The sequence below is a fragment of the Gadus morhua genome, chromosome 23 (assembly GCF_902167405.1).
Source record: "Gadus morhua chromosome 23, gadMor3.0, whole genome shotgun sequence".
Taxonomy (NCBI): domain Eukaryota; kingdom Metazoa; phylum Chordata; class Actinopteri; order Gadiformes; family Gadidae; genus Gadus; species Gadus morhua.
In genome coordinates this window covers 21,693,816-21,711,536 of record NC_044070.1, presented here as the reverse complement: position 1 = coordinate 21,711,536, position 17,721 = coordinate 21,693,816, and the positions used below count along the sequence as shown (strand labels likewise).

Below are 17,721 nucleotides of genomic sequence, written 5' to 3'. Positions count from 1 at the left end.
GACTGCAGCTGCAGCAGAACCAGTTCACTCTCGGAGGTGGAGGAGGACCTGAACCCTTTTAAGTTGAACCAAAAGTTTTGATCTGAGTGCTTAGAGGATGAATAACTTGGGTCAAAGGTCTTTGAGAAGTTAGGGAATATACAGAACAGAAAAACGTTTTGGGATCTGGGAGAGCATTGTTGTGGGGCGACAAATCGTGTTTTTCTGCTCGCTTATACAAACGAGTTTCCTGTTCTGTTTTACATTAAGGTTTGTAGCCACTTCGGGTTGATTGGTGCGGACGTTGTTTTGGTTCTTGGGCGCGTTCCAATGCTGGTTGTTGGTAATCGTACAAAACAAGGTCCTTTTGGTTTATGACCGCTCATTCTTGTTATGATCAAATCCATAAACATGGCGACTGCCTCACACTACGCCTGATACAGAGGAAGATAAGGAAATGTGTTGAGAAATGGAAAGCAACTTATAAAAACAGAGAAACTAACAAGCTGTTGGACTGCAGCCCTCTGGTTGGACCAATGGGAGTCCTTAAAGTCAGCCTCGACCTGTAAATAGAACAGTGAACACACAACGCACTGTTTAACCCCGGCACCTGCTACGGCCACCTCTGACCTCTGAACCCTGTTCCGGTCTCTTGTACCAACCTCCAGCAGACCTTCTATCGTCCAAGATCGATAACACAAGAAGCTTTGTCATGTTTAAAAGTTGTTTTAATATTCACCACAATTATTATGTCATTTAGCATTTATCAACATTCTTGTTTTTGGCTTCATCTTATTAAGGAGCAGGTAGGGAGTAATTAGGCAACTTAGTGCCTCTAGGATATGATAGTTCAAACCCAGGTACTTAATAACCACTTCATAACTTAACAAAACTTTACATTGCTTTATAACCATTGGACCAATATCCTGTTCTCTCCTATTCACCGTACACCTCAATAAAACAGCCCTTCATCAACCATGTAAAGGTAAAACCATCGTTACAGCAGCATACAAAGAGCCATGCAATGAAACGAGAAGATTCAATGAAAAATGAAAAAAATCTATTTTCTCCTCGCTGATCCTACTGTTCAGCCAGGGAGGGGGGGGGGGGGGGGGGGGGGGGTGGTATGAGGGATGGGGTTAGGGTTCTGTTGCCTCCATTCATAATATTATGATATGCCCTGGTGCTTCTAGAATCCTGGCAGCCGCCTCTCTCCAACTGGGTGTGTGTGTGTGTGTGTGTAGCAGAGGTTTGCTTAAATAAACACACTTCTGATCGGTTATCTCTGCTCGTTTCAAATAACCTACCTATCATCCAAACTAAGTAGATAGTCATTATTTCCTTCTTTTTTCCCAGTAGATAGCGCCAACTGTTTGTGTAAGAAACCTTAACATGTGTACATATACTATATCTTGATAACTAAACGTGAAAAGGCTAACTTTATTGACGATCTTAAGTGTTTCAGCAAGGCCTTAAAACACAATGCTACGAAACAGCTTCAGGCTGAACCGACTCAAACCAATGTTAGTACTCACTGCATAGCTGAACTGTATATGATAGATGTCTTTATGTCTGAATACGCCTGTAATTCAACTGAAGAACATGACGCTTTGATGTTCAACGTTAAGTTCCGAGTGAAAAAATATTTGAGGAAAAAAATACAGAAAATACATTTTCTTTACAAAGGTAATACTGTTCCCATCGCTGGCAGCGGCAAAACGTGGCCTCGAGATTGAAGATAAGCAAGTTTGCTTGGCGTGTGTGTGTGTGTGTGTGTGTGTGTGTGTGTGTGTGTGTGTGTGTGTGTGTGTGTGTGTGTGTGTGTGTGTGTGTGTGTGTGTGTGTGTGTGTGTGTGTGTGTGTGTGTGTGTGTGCCAATCAACCTTTTGAATACTTGACCCCTAGTGAACTGGAATTCCATATGGACACCAGAACAGGGGACTGGAAGACCCTTAACCCTTTATCATATCAATGACCTCCCTCCTCCCCCGCCCCCCTCCCTCTCTCCAACCTTCTCTGATGTGTACTCTAGTCACTTCTGTCGAGGTTCTAATAATTAGCCTAGACACACAGCAAACACTTTGATGGGCCTGGAATGCCAAAAGCCCCCCCTCCCCTCCTCTAGAAGTCAACATGGTATCAAGCTCCGCCCACTCTGACTTCAGCCCCGCCCACTCTGACTACAGCCCCGCCCACAAGTCAAGTTGATTCAGTTGGTGTTTACATTTGTTGTGTACTCTCCTTTAGCTCCAGTTATCCTTTGTCCTGATTTGACATTCAGCGCAGAGCAAAATGTTTATCACCCAAAGGCGCCATTCTAGTCAGAGAAGTAAGACAATAAGCTAAGATGAGTCACACATAATTAAGAGTAACAGCAGTCATGTTATGCAGAGAACTTACTAAGCACTTTTTTTTTTATAAATAACACATTTTAAAAAATAAATAAAATCATACCAACCTCTGGAAAAGATTGAATATTATAATACCTGTTAAAGCTCTTATAGGCGTGTTCAGTTTGACCCCATTTAACCCCTAGCCCCCCCCCCCCTGCGACCAGTCAGTCATTAGGAGGTCATTATGAGAAGCTGCTTCCTGCTTTACGCTCCGTCGGGTTTGAACTTACTCGACCTCCCACTCCATTGTGAGAAGCCTTTGGTAATCGGATCCAACACACTGGGATCGCCTTTTGTTTAGGATGTTTGACTCCCATCTGAAAGGTTCTGGGTTCGATTTCCAGCGTCCCCATCTGAAGGCATCTTTGAGCAAGATGCCCAAACCCCAACCTACTCATTAAAGATATAAAGACTGCTCATAAAGACAAAAATATATCAAGTCACTTTGGACGACTAAAAAGTAGTTAATATGATCTATCTCCCTCTCCATCTCCTCTCTCTCCATCCATAGCTGCTAGCTATCGTGCTTAATACGGACGTTTTTGTTGGCTTTCGTTTTGGCTCCTTCGGTCTCTACACATGCTCCTAGTTTGAATATATATTTACATATATATAATATAGTTTACAAATCCTTAAAGGCTGCGGCGGTCTCAGTAGCAGCGGACCACCGGTGTCGTGTGAGCGCCTTGGCTCGGGTACCCGAGTTCTGCGGCTTGTTTAATGATAACTGGAGCGCAGTCAAGAATGCACTCCAACGAACACCCCCCAAACCCAGAACCCCTGTGCTGACCACACCTCCCCCGTCACACATAAGGAGTCCTTTGTGTGTGTGTGTGTGTCTGTCTGTTTGCGTGTGAGTATGTGTATGTGTGCATAAACGTTTATCTATTACTCTCTCTTGCTCTGCTTGTTTCATTACTTTTCTCTCTCTCTCTCTCTCTCTCTCTCTCTCTCTCTCTCTCTCTCTCTCTCTCTCTCTCTCTCTCTCTCTCTCTCTCTCTCTCTCTCTCTCTCTCTCTCTCTCTCTCTCTCTCTCTCTCTCTCTCTCAGATGAAGTAAGTAGGTAGTTTTTCTCACGTTAGTAAAAATAGTCCATAAGACACAAGCAGAAAGGCACCTGAACAGACTTTGTGTCTACTGTGGTACCCTGTGGCACACTATTGTTCTCGCATAATTACACCGTCTGCTAGCCATGATTACGAAACAACTGAAAAAATATTCTGTCGGCTTAGCATGTGGTTTGAGTTTGTGTTCCACACCGAGAATAGTAATCAATAAACTGTATGTATTTTATTTCACTACATTCCTAAATGTAACATCAAAAATAATGATGATTATCATTTCCTGTTTGCTGAGTCAACTGTCGTTTCCTAGGCTACTGTCCGTTGGGAAAACTTTCCTTCAAACCTTCCCAATCATTCCCTTTTGACTAATTCTTCTCTTCTACGGTTTCCCCCGTTTGGCGGGGAATAGATGCCTCTCGTTGCGCTCTTATTATGAAAGCTAAATTGCACTCATTCCCTCATAAGGGAAAAGCAGTAGCTGCATGGTGATTGTCAGTCCATTCCCGTACCTGGCATCTAGCTCTCTGTCCACCTGATACCTATTTCCCTTGAAGCCATCTAGAACTTTCCGTTCGGAATCAGACTTCTGTTTTGGGATTTGGGAATAACTCTCTGGACTGCAGTCAAACCCTCATTTGACACAGTCCAGCCTGGGCCCTGAGCAGTGAATCCATCCATAAATGAATACATTTACCAGGACGTGCATTTCAACTATTCATGGATGCAGGGCTGGGGAGGGGAGAGGGGGGGGGGGGCTCTTATTTTCTGAGAGTTTAGCTGAGTCACACTAGGCCCTGTTTCTGCGATGGCGAGCTGAATCTTAAAGACACACACGAGATTAGAGCCAACCTCTAATGATCACCAAGGGTCTGCTTTTCATGGGAAGCCCTGCTGGTGCAATTTGGATTGTGGTTTGGCTGTTTGGTTTTCGCTTTATGTGTATTTATTGGTAGCACTGCTCGCCGTCTGAGACCTTTTCTCTCTCTCTCTCTCTCTCTCTCGCTCTCGCTCTTTCTCTTTCTCTTTCTCTTTCTTTTCTCTCTCTCTCCCTCTCCCCCTCACTTATTCACTCATGCACTTACATTCTTTGTTTCTTTCATTTGTCTCTCTTCTGCTCTCAATCGTGTCCTCCATTCTGTCTCTCTCTCTCTCTGGATTAGTTTCTCGTCCCTCACACCCATTAGACACACAGCGAGAGATCACAAAGAAATGCAGGCCTGGCCCATCACAGTAGTTCCTATCGCTGCAGTTTGAGATCTCTTCAGCAGTGGGAGGACTCCGACAGCTTATAACTATATCGCAGGAGCCAGACAGAGCGGTGGTAAATGAGCACAGTTAGTTGAAGAGCAAGGGGGGAGGCCTTGGAAACTCTGGATTCCTGAGACTGGAGCCAATCTCCTGCTGTCACTAAGTGTTTCTGGGAGGAACCTCAACTCTTCTCATTTGCTCCGGTGTAGTCTTGTGGATAATTTGAACCACGTTTCTGTCATTTAACAGGACCCCTTGGAGGCCATGGAAAGATGGATTTTCATTAGAGGAAAAACTACTGTGTAAATAGTTTTGTGTTGTTTTGGAAATAATGTTACTGCAATGATACGCAAAGACAATATGAAGATAAAAATAATAGAGTGAGATGCAGGGTCTGAGTGTGTGTGTGTGTGTGTGTGTGTGTGTGTGTGTGTGTGTGTGTGTGTGTGTGCGCGCGCATGTGCCTGTGTTTGTGTATGTATCTGTGCGTGCCTGCATTTGTTTGCATGCTTGTCTTTCTCAAATACACAAAAGAACACACAAACCGCCAGAAATAGAGAGAGAGTGCAAAGTGACATGAACATTCAAACACACGGGTGTGCAGTACACAGGCTGAGGCAGAGTGCCAGATATCATACAACGCTCGGTCAGACTGCTATTAAGCCATCTGGTCGGTCTCTCTCTCTCTCTCTCTCTCTCTCTCTCTGTCTCTGTCTCTGTCTCTGTCTCTGTCTCTGTCTCTGTCTCTGTCTCTGTCTCTGTCTCTCTCTCTCTCTCTCTCTCTCTCTCTGTCTCTCTCTCTCTCTCTCTCTCTCTGTCTCTGTCTCTCTCTCTCGTCTCTCTCTGTCTCTGTCTCTCTCTCTCTCTCTCTCTCTCTCTCTCTCTCTCTCTCTCTCTCTCTCTCTCTCTGTCTCTCTCTCTCTCTCTGTCTCTCTCTCTCTCTCTCTCTCTCTCTCTCTCTCTCTCTCTCTCTCTCTCTCTCTGTCTCTGTCTCTGTCTCTGTCTCTCTCTCTCTCTCTCTCTCTCTCTCTCTCTCTGTCTCTGTCTCTCTAGCTGACTCTCTGTCTCTAGCTCGCTCGCTCGCTCTCTCTCTCTCACTCTCTCTCTCTCTCTCTCTCTCTGTCTCTGTCTCTGTCTCTGTCTCTCTCTCTCTCTGTCTCTGTCTCTGTCTCTCTCTCTCTCTCTCTCTCTCTGTCTCTGTCTCTGTCTCTCTCTCTCTCTCTCTCTCTCTGTCTCTGTCTCTGTCTCTCTCTCTCTCTCTCTCGCTGTCTCTGTCTCTCTAGCTGACTCTCTGTCTCTAGCTCGCTCGCTCGCTCTCTCTCTCTCTCTCTCTCTCTCTCTCTCTCTCTCTCTCTCTCTCTCTCTCTCTCTCTCTCTCTGTCTCTCTAGCTCTCGCTGTCTCTCTGTCTCTGTCTCTGTCTCTGTCTCTCTCTCTCTCTCTCTCGCTGTCTCTGTCTCTCTAGCTGACTCTCTGTCTCTAGCTCGCTCGCTTTCTCTCTCTCTCTCTCTCTCTCCCTCTCTCTCTCTCTCTGTCTCTGTCTCTGTCTCTGTCTCTCTCTCTGTCTCTCTCTCGCTGTCTCTGTCTCTCTCTCTCGCTGTCTCTGTCTCTGTCTCTGTCTCTCTCTCTGTCTCTCTAGCTCTCGCTGTCTCTGTCTCTGTCTCTCTCGCTCTCTGTCTCTCTGCACGCTCAACTGGAAACCTAAAAGCCTGTAAAAGCCCTCAGTGTTTTTATGGACTGATGCTCTGGTGTAACTTCACCAGAGCGGGACGCTGAGGTCCCTGGGAAGGAGACGAAGAGCCGGGGTGCGGACTCCATGGTGGGAAGGGGACAACATGGGTGCTACTTGGAAGCGCCTAAGACTAAGCCAAGCGGCAGGGGGTCAAAGGTCATTGTTTTGACAGTGGTGGCCGGATCAATTTTGACATTGACCTCTGTGTGTGGGGTTGAAGGGTGTGGTTTCTTGCGCGTGACTGATGATTTGTAGATTTACAGAACATTTTGTTAATGCATTTAGCAGAACACTCACTTTTATCCCAAGCGACTTCGAGACTGAGAACAATCAAAACATACGATAAAAAGCTAGGTAGCTACAAAGAGTTCTTTATGATCTTGTTCAATGAAACAACTGGACAGATTAAAGACATTGGAAGGTCTGTTTTTATATTTACTAGCATAAAGATTTTATCACAGTCAGTGTTATGAATGTAGTCACGACCGTGTGTGTGTGTGTGTGTGTGTGTGTGTGTGTGTGTGTGTGTGTGTGTGTGTGTGTGTGTGTGTGTGTGTGTGTGTGTGTGTGTGTGTGTGTGTGTGTGTGTGTGTGTGCGTGGTTCAAGATGTTTGAGATGGTGAGGAAATGGAAATACAGCATGCCATCCTCAACGTCGCATAATGATATCATCCACAAAGAGCTTTCTGTTTACTGTACCCCTCCCTCGACTAAGCACAGTAATGTCTTTGTGTTTATGCTGTACTGAGTCATGAACACGTTGGCTACAGGAAGATAAACTGGTAACATGTAAACATAACACTAATAGATTGGGCTGAACGCTGAAAAATAGGGATCAATATTGGATTCAAGATTTGGAATCATAGCTTTTTTCATTTCCCTTCTTGCTTTTTTTGATTACATAGATATATTCAAATTACAATGACACTACGAGGTAATTAGTGGCAGACTTGCTCCAATTCATATTTCAACAGTAACATTAATCATGTTATACCAGCAGTGTTTAGACGTTTTTTCTGATTTGTTCTTTCCTTTCTCTGCGTTTATTTGTGTTGGATCTGTTCATATTTCAGTGAGCTGTAAAAGCACTGGTCAGATTCATGTTCTGTTAGGAGCGAAAAGCATCACCGTATTATGTCATAGCATCACCGCGTAACGGCCACGTACAGGAGCGTTGGATTCATAAAGTCAGTGAATGAAACCCACTCATCACGGAGGTGAGCCGTGCACACATGAGGCGTAGTGCGTCTTTGATCAGGCTAAAGCTGTTGTGTTAGCAGTTAGCACTGTGCTTGGTGGGTGTGTGTGTGTGTGTGTGTGTGTGTGTTGACGCACTCCTGTTAGCTCAGCGTGCACAGGCAGCCTCATGCTAACTGGGAGGTCCAAACCAGCACCTGGTGGCAACACAGATGGACACACACGCACGCACACACGGACGCATACAAACACACACGCACACACGCACACACACACACACACACAGCACACACACACACACACACACACACACACACACACACACACACACACACACACACACACACACACACACACGTCCGTGAGCTCACATATACATACACCAACGTCTGCGAGCACTCGCACGCACACACACGTTGTGGCCCCTTTCAGGAGACGAGGCAAATAACGCAGGCTTTTACCTCCTGGTTCCAAAGTGGCGCGTGGTTTAGATCAGCCCTCACCTGCCAATCATCCGTTTCCTGCGCACTCATCTCGCCAAGAGGAGAGACGGTGGAAACACTGGCCTGGGAGAAGCAAAATACTAATCACTAGAAATGTGAATATTATATAAACACTCTCTACTTAGTTAAGTAGATTAAGTAAATTCAACAAGAATAGAATAGAGGGTACAGTAGAGAAATAATGACTCGAGTCGATGAATCTGTACGCAGAATAGAATACAGCGGTAGAGCCAGTCGTTCTGTGCTTCCTAATCCGTGCGTTTGGTCCTAAAACCTGCAAGCACTTAACTTCATCGTTCGAAATTTGGTTATATAATAAAATTCGATGGTGATATTTTATGCCGTCGTTCAACCTGGCGCTCCCCACAGACTCGCAGTATCTCACACAGCAATGCACTAAACAGGACATTTTTATCCCGATAACGACGTAATAACTTTTAACCAACTTTTATGTCAGTGGGTCGTAAAGTTATCAACCATGTTGTTTGATGTCGTTTAATCTTTCACTGTGTAATTATGAGGCGGTGGCCAAGAAAATTTGGCAGTCGACAAATGTCTCTCTCTCTCGCTCTCGCTCTCGCTCCAGAGAGGGAGAGAGAGAGGCATGTTGGTGACATGTGGTGAAACCAAAACACCACATGATCTTAGGTTTGTAATCAGGAGGCCTTAAGCCTCTCCTAAAATGACCAAATTTATGGTTTGGTTACACAGGGTTATCTGTGGTAGAGGCAAGTGTGGGTGTGTGTGTGTGTGTGTGCGTGCGCACAGCTGTGTGGACATATGCATGTCTTTAGTTTGAAAACCATCTCTCTCACTCTTTCTCAATTTCATATATACAGTATATCAGTGTTGTTAGGGTATCAGGGTATCTATCAGAGAGAGAGAGAGAGAGAGAGAGAGAGAGAGAGAGAGAGAGAGAGAGAGAGAGAGAGAGAGAGAGAGAGAGAGAGAGAGAGAGAGAGAGAGAGAGAGAGAGAGAGAGAGAGAGAGAGACTTTTCACGATGATTACTTTCATTTTAGTTAGTTACAGCTGTACCGCAGACACAGCCCGTTGCACACTCATGCATACAGATACACACAAACAGCGATCTGTAACCTTCAACACCGTAAGCCAAGACCGGACATCTTGGAGAGAGACCCCTTCTGAACTTCTTTGCTGCAGCGTTTGTCATAAACCATAGCTTACCGTAGTCTTGGAACTGTCTTCCTGTTGGCTTTTGTTCAGAGTCTAAGCAGATCTACATACCTTTCCCCCCCATTGTGCTCCCGACATGACCTCATCCACCCAGAGTGTGTATTGTTTACATTGTGGTTAAAGTTTTGCAGTGTACTCTATGGCTGCAGGGATGAAATCAACCTTTGGTGTTGCACATGACGATCCCTGTTTCCTACGTGTTAATCCAGCCCCCCGTGTTCTTACTGGGGTTTGTGTTTGGCTCATATTTGGTCACCATGTGCGCTAACGCAATCGTATTGTCTTTATTAATTTGAATCAACATGAATTCAGACACATGGCATTAAGGAGCAGGTTGAGACCTGTGACATTTTGCTCAGAGAGGCTTGACGGGTAGTCTGCACACGCACACACGCGCCACACGCACACACTTATCCAGTACAGAACGGTATACCACCCAAATCTCATCTAAACTCAACATGTTTACCATCAAAGCGGATTACATCCAAACCCGAGCTTGGTGTAATCCACACATCATAGAGGGTTAATGCTAATTCCTCTCGGTATCCTCCTCTCTCGAAGATGCCAGAGGAACGCGCTGATTACGTGATCTGGGTTTCCTTGAGAGGCACCTTGAACCCATTACGGGGATGATGGATGGCTCCAGCAGACGGATGTACAGCGTCTCTCGTCCGGGTTTATGGCCGGGCAGGTGCGGCGGAGGTTGAGCCAGGGCTGATTACGCCCGCCCGCATTCCCTGTGATGTCGAAGAGAAACCCTCGGTCTTCATATCCTGCTGGGAGAGGTTTTTGTACTCGGGAGCGTTTTGATTTATAGGATTTGGATCTGTGAATGTGTAAGGGGAGAGGAGGGCGTGCTTCGCTGAACATAAGCAAACCGCCTGTGGAGGCCTGCCTGGTTTTTGTCATTTTGACGTCGATTACTTTAGTGGATACAGTCGTTTGAATTAGTTTGTAAGCCTTGCACTGAAATTAGGCCAGGCCTCAGTCTTGAGTTGCCTCAGCTTTACATGTTGGATGTTTTGCAATATCTTCTCTTTCTTGAGTTTGGGCCTGGCAGTCGCTTTGTCAAATACAGGAGAGAGGTTTGGTTTGAGGCCTCGTGCTCAAGGTTGCTTATAGATAGGCTGTGGGCCCTCGGGATCGAACCCAGTACTTTTCAGCTAGGAGTCACACACCCTGACCACGACAGTATCCCGAATCTGTTTCGTATGTTGGTGATTAAATGCGGCGTTTGCATTTTTAATGTCTTACACTGTTTGGGTAGTTCCCCTCTTTTGGAAAGATTGCATTTTATTTGTGCCAGAATCACCCCTGTTCGTGTTACCGCTCCTATTGCATCATGGGAACTCACGCGAGGGCCAGGGAGTGCAAGAGCTGTAACCACGGTGACCATCCCAGCTGTTGGGTCATCACCACCACCGCTGTAAGAGGAAGAACATCTGCTGCGATGTCACTTCTGGGCGAGCGAAAGAGAGATGTGGAGAGAGAGGGATGGAGAGAACGAGAGAGGGATGGAGACGGTGAGATCAAGAGGAAGAGAGGGATGAGGCGAGAGAGGGGCGGGAAGAAGAGGAATGGCGAGAAATTGATGAGTGTACAGACGGAGTTAGAGAGAGAGACGGGGATGAAGATAGATAGAGCGAGATTGAGGGATGGAGAGAGAGGCAGGCAGATAGAGGGAGATCCAGAGAGAGGGAGAGATATGAGAGAGAGAGAGAGAGAGAGAGAGAGAGAGAGAGAGAGAGAGAGAGAGAGAGAGAGAGAGAGAGAGAGAGAGAGAGAGAGAGAGAGAGAGAGAGAGAGAGAGAGAGAGAGAGAGAGAGAGAGAGAGAGAGAGAGGAATGCTGGTCTCGGGTCACAGCAGAGAGCAGTTTGGCCGGGATCGCCCTGCTGACAGAAGGGAGGGGGGAGATGAAGGAACCAAAGCCCTGTGATGTGTGAACCACTGGCAGACCCACCAGACCCTCATGTGTGAGTGATCAACAAGTGGGTCAAAGAGTATTTAAAATATAACTACAGGATCACCCCTTGGGTTTTAGGACCGTTTTCTTCAGCCAGGATGATGAAATTGTCATTATTTTTCTCACTCTTTTGGCTTTTTGTCTTTCTGCAGATGGGCTCCCTCACTGATTAACCCTGAATCTAAGGATATAATCGTGATAGTTATATCCATGAGTCATCAGGATTTTAAAGCCATGCATTTAAGGGAGGGCTGTGAGCCAAGCCACCAGAGGACAGTTGGGGGAGGACACTTGCACTCAGTCAAGAAAAAACGATGGACTTGGGAATGCGCCAAATTATTCGCGGCAACTAGCACTTTTTTCGAGAAAAATTAGTTTTAGTTGTGTCACGTGTTTTCCTCCACAGATTAAGATGTAGAGCGAAAAATGGTAATCAATGTAAGCAATAAAAGCCAAAACGCTTACAATATAAGGTCGCTGAGTGTTGACGGATGGCGGATGTGACAGCGTAGCACATCGGACTGCATGCAGCCACTGCAGGTACTTTCATAGGAGGTGAAGCATCGCACAGACACGGCTGGCACCCGGGCGGGGCGCTTCCCCTGCCTCACTTCCTTATGCGTGCACGCACACGCATGCACACGCATACATCCACACGCACGTGTGCGCACGCGTGGCCAGCCAAGCGGCACGTGCTGGTTGTGTTTTACAGGAGCTACCGTTGAGCGGCGAGTGTGAGTGTATGTGTGTGTGTGTAGGCGGTGTGTGTGTGTGTGTGTGTGTGTGTATGTTCATCTAATGGCTTCCAGATGGAGGGAGGGGGAGTGAGGGGGGGAGGAACCCATGCCACCCTGCCCTGCGCCAAGATGCTACACACACACACACACACACACACACACACACACACACACACACACACACACACACACACACACACACACACACACACACACACACACACACACACACGTCTGCCTGTGGGTGATGCTCTTAAAGGGGTCTATGTGTGGGGGGGGGGGGGTGTTTCAGGCTATTTCTTGTGTACTGCCTCAACGACTTTCCCCAAAGGAAAGGTGAGGATGTGTCTGTTGCAGCGTGCGTGTGTGTGTCATGTGCCAACCCAGCCCACCCCCCATTACCCTCCTTAGACACGCCCCTTGCTCACAGTCTCCTCCTTCCTCCCCCCCCCCCCCCCCCCCCCCCCAGAGCGGGGTTCTCAGGGCGCCCTGGACCTGACGGAGCTGATCGGGGTCCCCCTGCCCCCCGCCGTCTCCTTCGTCACCGGCTTCGAGGGGTACCCGGCGTACAGCTTCGGGCCGGGCGCCAACGTGGGCCGGCTCACGCGCTCCTTCATCCCCGACCCCTTCTACCCGTCCTTCGCCATCACCGTCATGGCCAAGCCCACCACGCCGCGGGGCGGGGTGCTGTTCGCCGTCACCAACGCCAACCAGAAGGTGAGGGGACGCGGCGGTCGACTTCCCCGTCAGCAGCCACGGGATCGTTATTGGCTTTATCGGTCGTTATAGTTTATCGGTCTTTATCTGTCGTTATCGGTCGTCATTGTATTGATCTTTATTGGTTATTGATCGTTGTCGGTCTTTTTGATCGTTATCGGTCGCTATCGGTCGTTGACGGGCGCTATCGGTCGATATTAGTCGTTATCGGTCGTTATTGTCTTTTATCGGCCATTATCTGTCATTATCGGTAGTTATCGGTCGTTATTGTCTTTTATCGGCCATTATCTGTCATTATCGGTAGTTATCGGTCGTTATTGTCTTTTATCGGCCATTATCTGTCATTATCGGTAGTTATCGGTCGTAACTGTTTTTATCAGTCTTTATTGTTTATCGATCGTTATCGGTCGCTATGGTCGTTATTGGTCTTTATTGGCCGCTAACGCCAATAAATGAGTAATGTCATGTGATACTGGAGATTATTATCTAGATTTAAATTCAAAATTAGGGCATTTAGGTTTCCAATAAGTACGTTTGTCCGAAGAAAGAGGGACATAACACAACAAATATATATATCAAATATATCGTGACAAAAACGTACTTATTGTAAATAAGTATGTAATCATTTTTTCATGTAATCATTTTATAACAAAAGTGGGAGAGCGATAAAAGACCATCCCCCCCCCCCCCCCCCCCCCCCCCCACCAGGTAGTGCACCTGGGCGTGGCTCTGTCTGCGGTGGAGGACGGCTCCCAGCGGGTGGTGCTGTACTACACGGACCCCGGGGCCACGGGGGGCACCCAGGAGGCCGCCTCCTTCAAGATGGGCGACATGACGGGCCGCTGGGCGCGCTTCACCCTCACCGTGCAGGGCTCCGAGGTAGGCTGACCGGCCAATCACACGCTGGCTGGGGCAGGCCCAGCCAATAGGCTCCGAGGTAGGCTGACCCCACACCGGACCGGCCAATCACACGCTGGCTGGGCCAGGTCCAGCCGATAGGCTCTGAGGTAGGCTGACCCCACAACGGACCGGCCAACCACACGCTGGCTGGGGGAGGTCCAGCCAATAGGCTCCGAGGTAGGCTGACCCCACACCAGACCGGCCAATCACACGCTGGCTGGGGCAGGCCCAGCCGATAGGCTCCGAGGTAGGCTGACCCCACACCGGACCGGCCAATCACACGCTGGCTGGGCCAGGTCCAGCCGATAGGCTCTGAGGTAGGCTGACCTAGCACCGGAACTGGCCAATCACACGCTGGCTGGGGCAGGTCCAGCCAATAGGAGGCTAAGCAGGGAACTAGGTGAGGTGACCTCGGTCCAAGCCGTTCTCATCACAGGATGGAACAGGGTACTCCAAATGTGCGTTATTGACAAGACAGGGAGGGGGGGCGGGACTTCAGAGCATGCTTTCGGAGGAAGCGATGTCCATTTCAGAGACATGGGTTTTAGACAGTAAGAGGTGAGAGAGAAAAGGGAGGGACTTCCGATAGAGGAACAGCAGCTTCCTTTACACGTGTCAGGTATTGCTTAGTTTAATTGTTTGTCGAGCTCTCCATATTTGTTCTCCTTGTCATGATTCTCCTTACTCTCTGAGTTTTAACTGGTGAACACGGCTCATAGATGTTGAATCGTGGTGGTCCGGGATAATTCATGACCCCCTTTCAGACCTAGACGATAGATGCAAGGGTTTAGGAGTCAAGCCCGTGGTCTGAGTTTGAATCCCAGTTGAACCGGCTCCCCAGCTCCCTTTCAGCGGTTCGGCGATGGATCACTGCCGACCTTTTGGCTCACAGTAGCCTCATCTGGTTTGGAGATTTGTTCTTTCCATCCCCTGTAAATAACATTGGACAAAAGCGTATCCTAAAACGAATAAACAGTAAATCACAGCGCAGACTTGGCCCCAGCAAAGCTTGTCAAATGTAGTTTCATGCACATGATGGCCAAAACGTGTGCACGCATATCTATGTTCATGTGTGTGTGTTTGTGTGTGTTCAAATGTGTATGTGTATGTGTGTGTGTATTGACATGCATCTGTGTATGTTCACATGCATGTTTATGTGTGTGTATGTGCGTGTATTGACATGTGTGTGTTCATGTGTATGTGTGTGTGTGTGTGTGTGTGTATGTGTGTGTGTGTGTGTGTGTATTGACGTGCGTGTGCCTCTCAGGTGCGTCTCTACATGGACTGTGAGGAGTTCCACCGGGTGGCGCTGTCCAGAGGCGCCCTGCCCCTGACCTTTGAACCCAGCTCAGGGATCTTCGTGGGGAACGCGGGGGGGACCGGCATGGAACCCTTTGTGGTAAGTCCTACCGTGTGTGTGTTCGTGTGTGTGTGTGTGTGTGTGTGTGTGTGTGTGTGTGTGTGTGTGTGTGTATGTGTGTGTGTGTGTGTCACGCCCTCCTCTTCAATCCATCTCAGCTCGTTCTCTGTATGCGCGAGTGTGTGTGTGTGTGTGTGTGTGTGTGTGTGTGTGTGTGTGTGTGTGTGTCACGCCCTCCTCTTCGATCCATCTCAGCTCGTTCTCTGTATGCGCGAGTGTGTGTGTGTGTGCGTGTGCGTGTGCGTGTGTGTGTGTGTGGGACAGTCTAGTGGTTAAGGTGTTTGACTCCCAGCCGGCTCAGACCAGATTCTGGGTTCAAACCCTTAAGGTCCGTGGTCTGTCTGAACGTAACAGCAGGGCCTGACCCCCCCACTGCTCCTTAACGACCGACGCTCTTACCCAGAGCGTCTGCTGATTGGCTGATGCTGTGCTCACATGGGAGCAGGCAGACAGCAGACCAACCCTTCGGGAAGCCAAAGCCAAACCAAGTCTGACGGAATGGTCAGACTATACGAAGCTAAACGTAAACACTCATGATCCCATGGCGATCGTCGTCATAGTAATTTAATATTTAAGAATTGTGAGTGTATCATAATTATTAAGGTATTATTCTAGTAGTGCATGTACCTATAATCTCCAAAGGACGAGCTTCTCGTCCTAGGTTGTGTCCTTGTCTGAGGGAGGCACTTGACCACTGTTTGTAAATTGCGTCACAGAGGACGGCAAAACGTTACCATACAAGAACATTCCCCTCACCTGTTGACTGCTTTGGAAAAAGCGGCTGCTCAACGTCAAGATAATACAATGTATGAGTGTGAATGTGATTGTGTGCGTCTATTTGCTGCATTCACCAAGTGTTTACCTGGAGTCACCCCGTCTTGGCTCTCGAAGCGTTCCGCTTCAAAATGGAAATGGAATTTGTGTTTCTCTATAAAACCCGCAAAATGGCGGCGGGGAATTTGCCGAACTCAACCAGGCAAGTCTGGGAATTACCATCGTCTGCTTCACCACATTTCCCTTGTGTACATCGTTACCATTTACACAATTTCGGGGAATTAGACGTGGTTTTCCTGTGGTCCGGGCCAGGCCTGTAAAGATTATGGAACATGGAGTGGGAGAGTTTCTTTAACGCCTGCAACCAGGGATGAGTTATCGGTAACCAAGTAACCAGAGCCACAACTGGCAATAACATCGTTGGACCCAAACTCATTAGTTTAAGAACTTAAAAGATACATGAGATGATACATTGACAAGGGACAGATGCTTGACGTGCAAACATGGCAAAACAATCCCCTTTTGAAAAGGGAACCAAAACATCTGAACCAATAAAAGGTTGTCATAACAACAAACCGAAAATTGCAATGTGCCTTCCAACTGATGTCATGTGACCGACGTTCTACCGGGGGATTGGTTGCCCGGGTGATGATGGTTATACATGATCAATTTTCCGCTCGTTAATAGTTTATTAGAGCTATGGGCCGATGCTGTAGGAGAGTGTAAAACATCAAGCGAGAAGAACGATCCGTACCAGCACTGCAGGATCTCACTCCTGCTGTGCTGCCTTGGTTCAGGAGCAGACTTGGATCGTAGGTTTGGAGAAATTATTCTATTTATGTGATGGCATACCTGTTTTCCAGTCTATCCCTCTCTCCAAGATCTCTCTCTCTCTCTCTCTCTCTCTCTCTCTCTCTCTCTCTCTCTCTCTCTCTCTCTCTCTCTCTCTCTCTCTCTCTCTCTCTCTCTCTCTCTCTCTCTCTCTCTCTCTCTCTCTCTCTCTCTCTCTCTCTCTCTCTCTCTCTCTCTCTTCTGCGTCTCTCTCTCTCTCTCTCTCTTCTGCGTCTCTCTCTCTCTCTCTCTTATTATTTTATCCTATTCATTTAATTGAGGGAGAACATACCAGGAGGAATACCCAGGAAATGACCTAGGTGCAGCGCTGGACATTCCACATTAAAAGCCCTTCCAAGTATTTTGAGTGGTGTGGGGTCTACTCAGTAGCGAGAGCGGGATAACCGATGACAGAGACACGCTGGATCAGTCTCCGAAACAAGGCAGGACATTAAGGACCTTATATTTCCCTGCTCTATCGTCTTTTCTCTCTCTCTCTCGCTCTCGCTCTCTTCCTCTCCATCCCTCTCCCCCTCTCCCTCTCCTCCTCTTTCTTCCTCTCTCCCTCTTCCCCTCTCCATCCCCTCTCCCCCTCCCCCCTCTCTCACTCACTCCCTCCCTCCCTCCCTCCCTCCCTCCCTCCCTCCCTCCCTCCCTCCCTCTCCCCCTCTCCATCCCCTCTCCCCCTCCCTCTCTCTCTCCATCCCCTCTCCCCCTCCCTCTCTCTCTCCCTCTCCCCCTCCCCCTCTCTCTCCCTCTCCCTCCCTCCCTCTCCCCTCTGCTGGGGAGGGGGAGACAGAGGCCCAGTGTGTCCAGCGGCCGGTCTTCGAAGTGCTGCTGTGTTGTGCCTGGCAGGGGCCCCTCCACCTGGAGGCCCTCCAGCTCAGGCAGCAGCTCCGCCGGCTCCCTGAGCAGCCCCGGGCGCGCGCGTGCGCGCGCACACACACACACACACACACACACACACACACACACACACACACACACACACACACACACACACACACACACACACACACACACACACACACACACAGGGACACAGGGACATGTGGTACACACACACAC

At 48.2% G+C, this 17,721-nt stretch overlaps 1 protein-coding gene across 2 annotated transcripts in view; it reads left to right on the top strand.

Annotated features, from left to right (window-relative positions):
- Nucleotides 1-17,721, top strand: part of LOC115537387 (collagen alpha-1(XVIII) chain) — a 74,588-nt gene that overhangs the window by 28,109 nt on the left and 28,758 nt on the right. For both annotated transcript variants that reach the window (XM_030349290.1, XM_030349289.1), the window contains exons 3-5: nt 12,481-12,728; nt 13,437-13,607; nt 14,896-15,027. In XM_030349290.1, the coding sequence (XP_030205150.1) occupies nt 12,481-12,728; nt 13,437-13,607; nt 14,896-15,027 (551 nt within the window). The remainder of the gene's footprint in view (nt 1-12,480; nt 12,729-13,436; nt 13,608-14,895; nt 15,028-17,721) is intronic.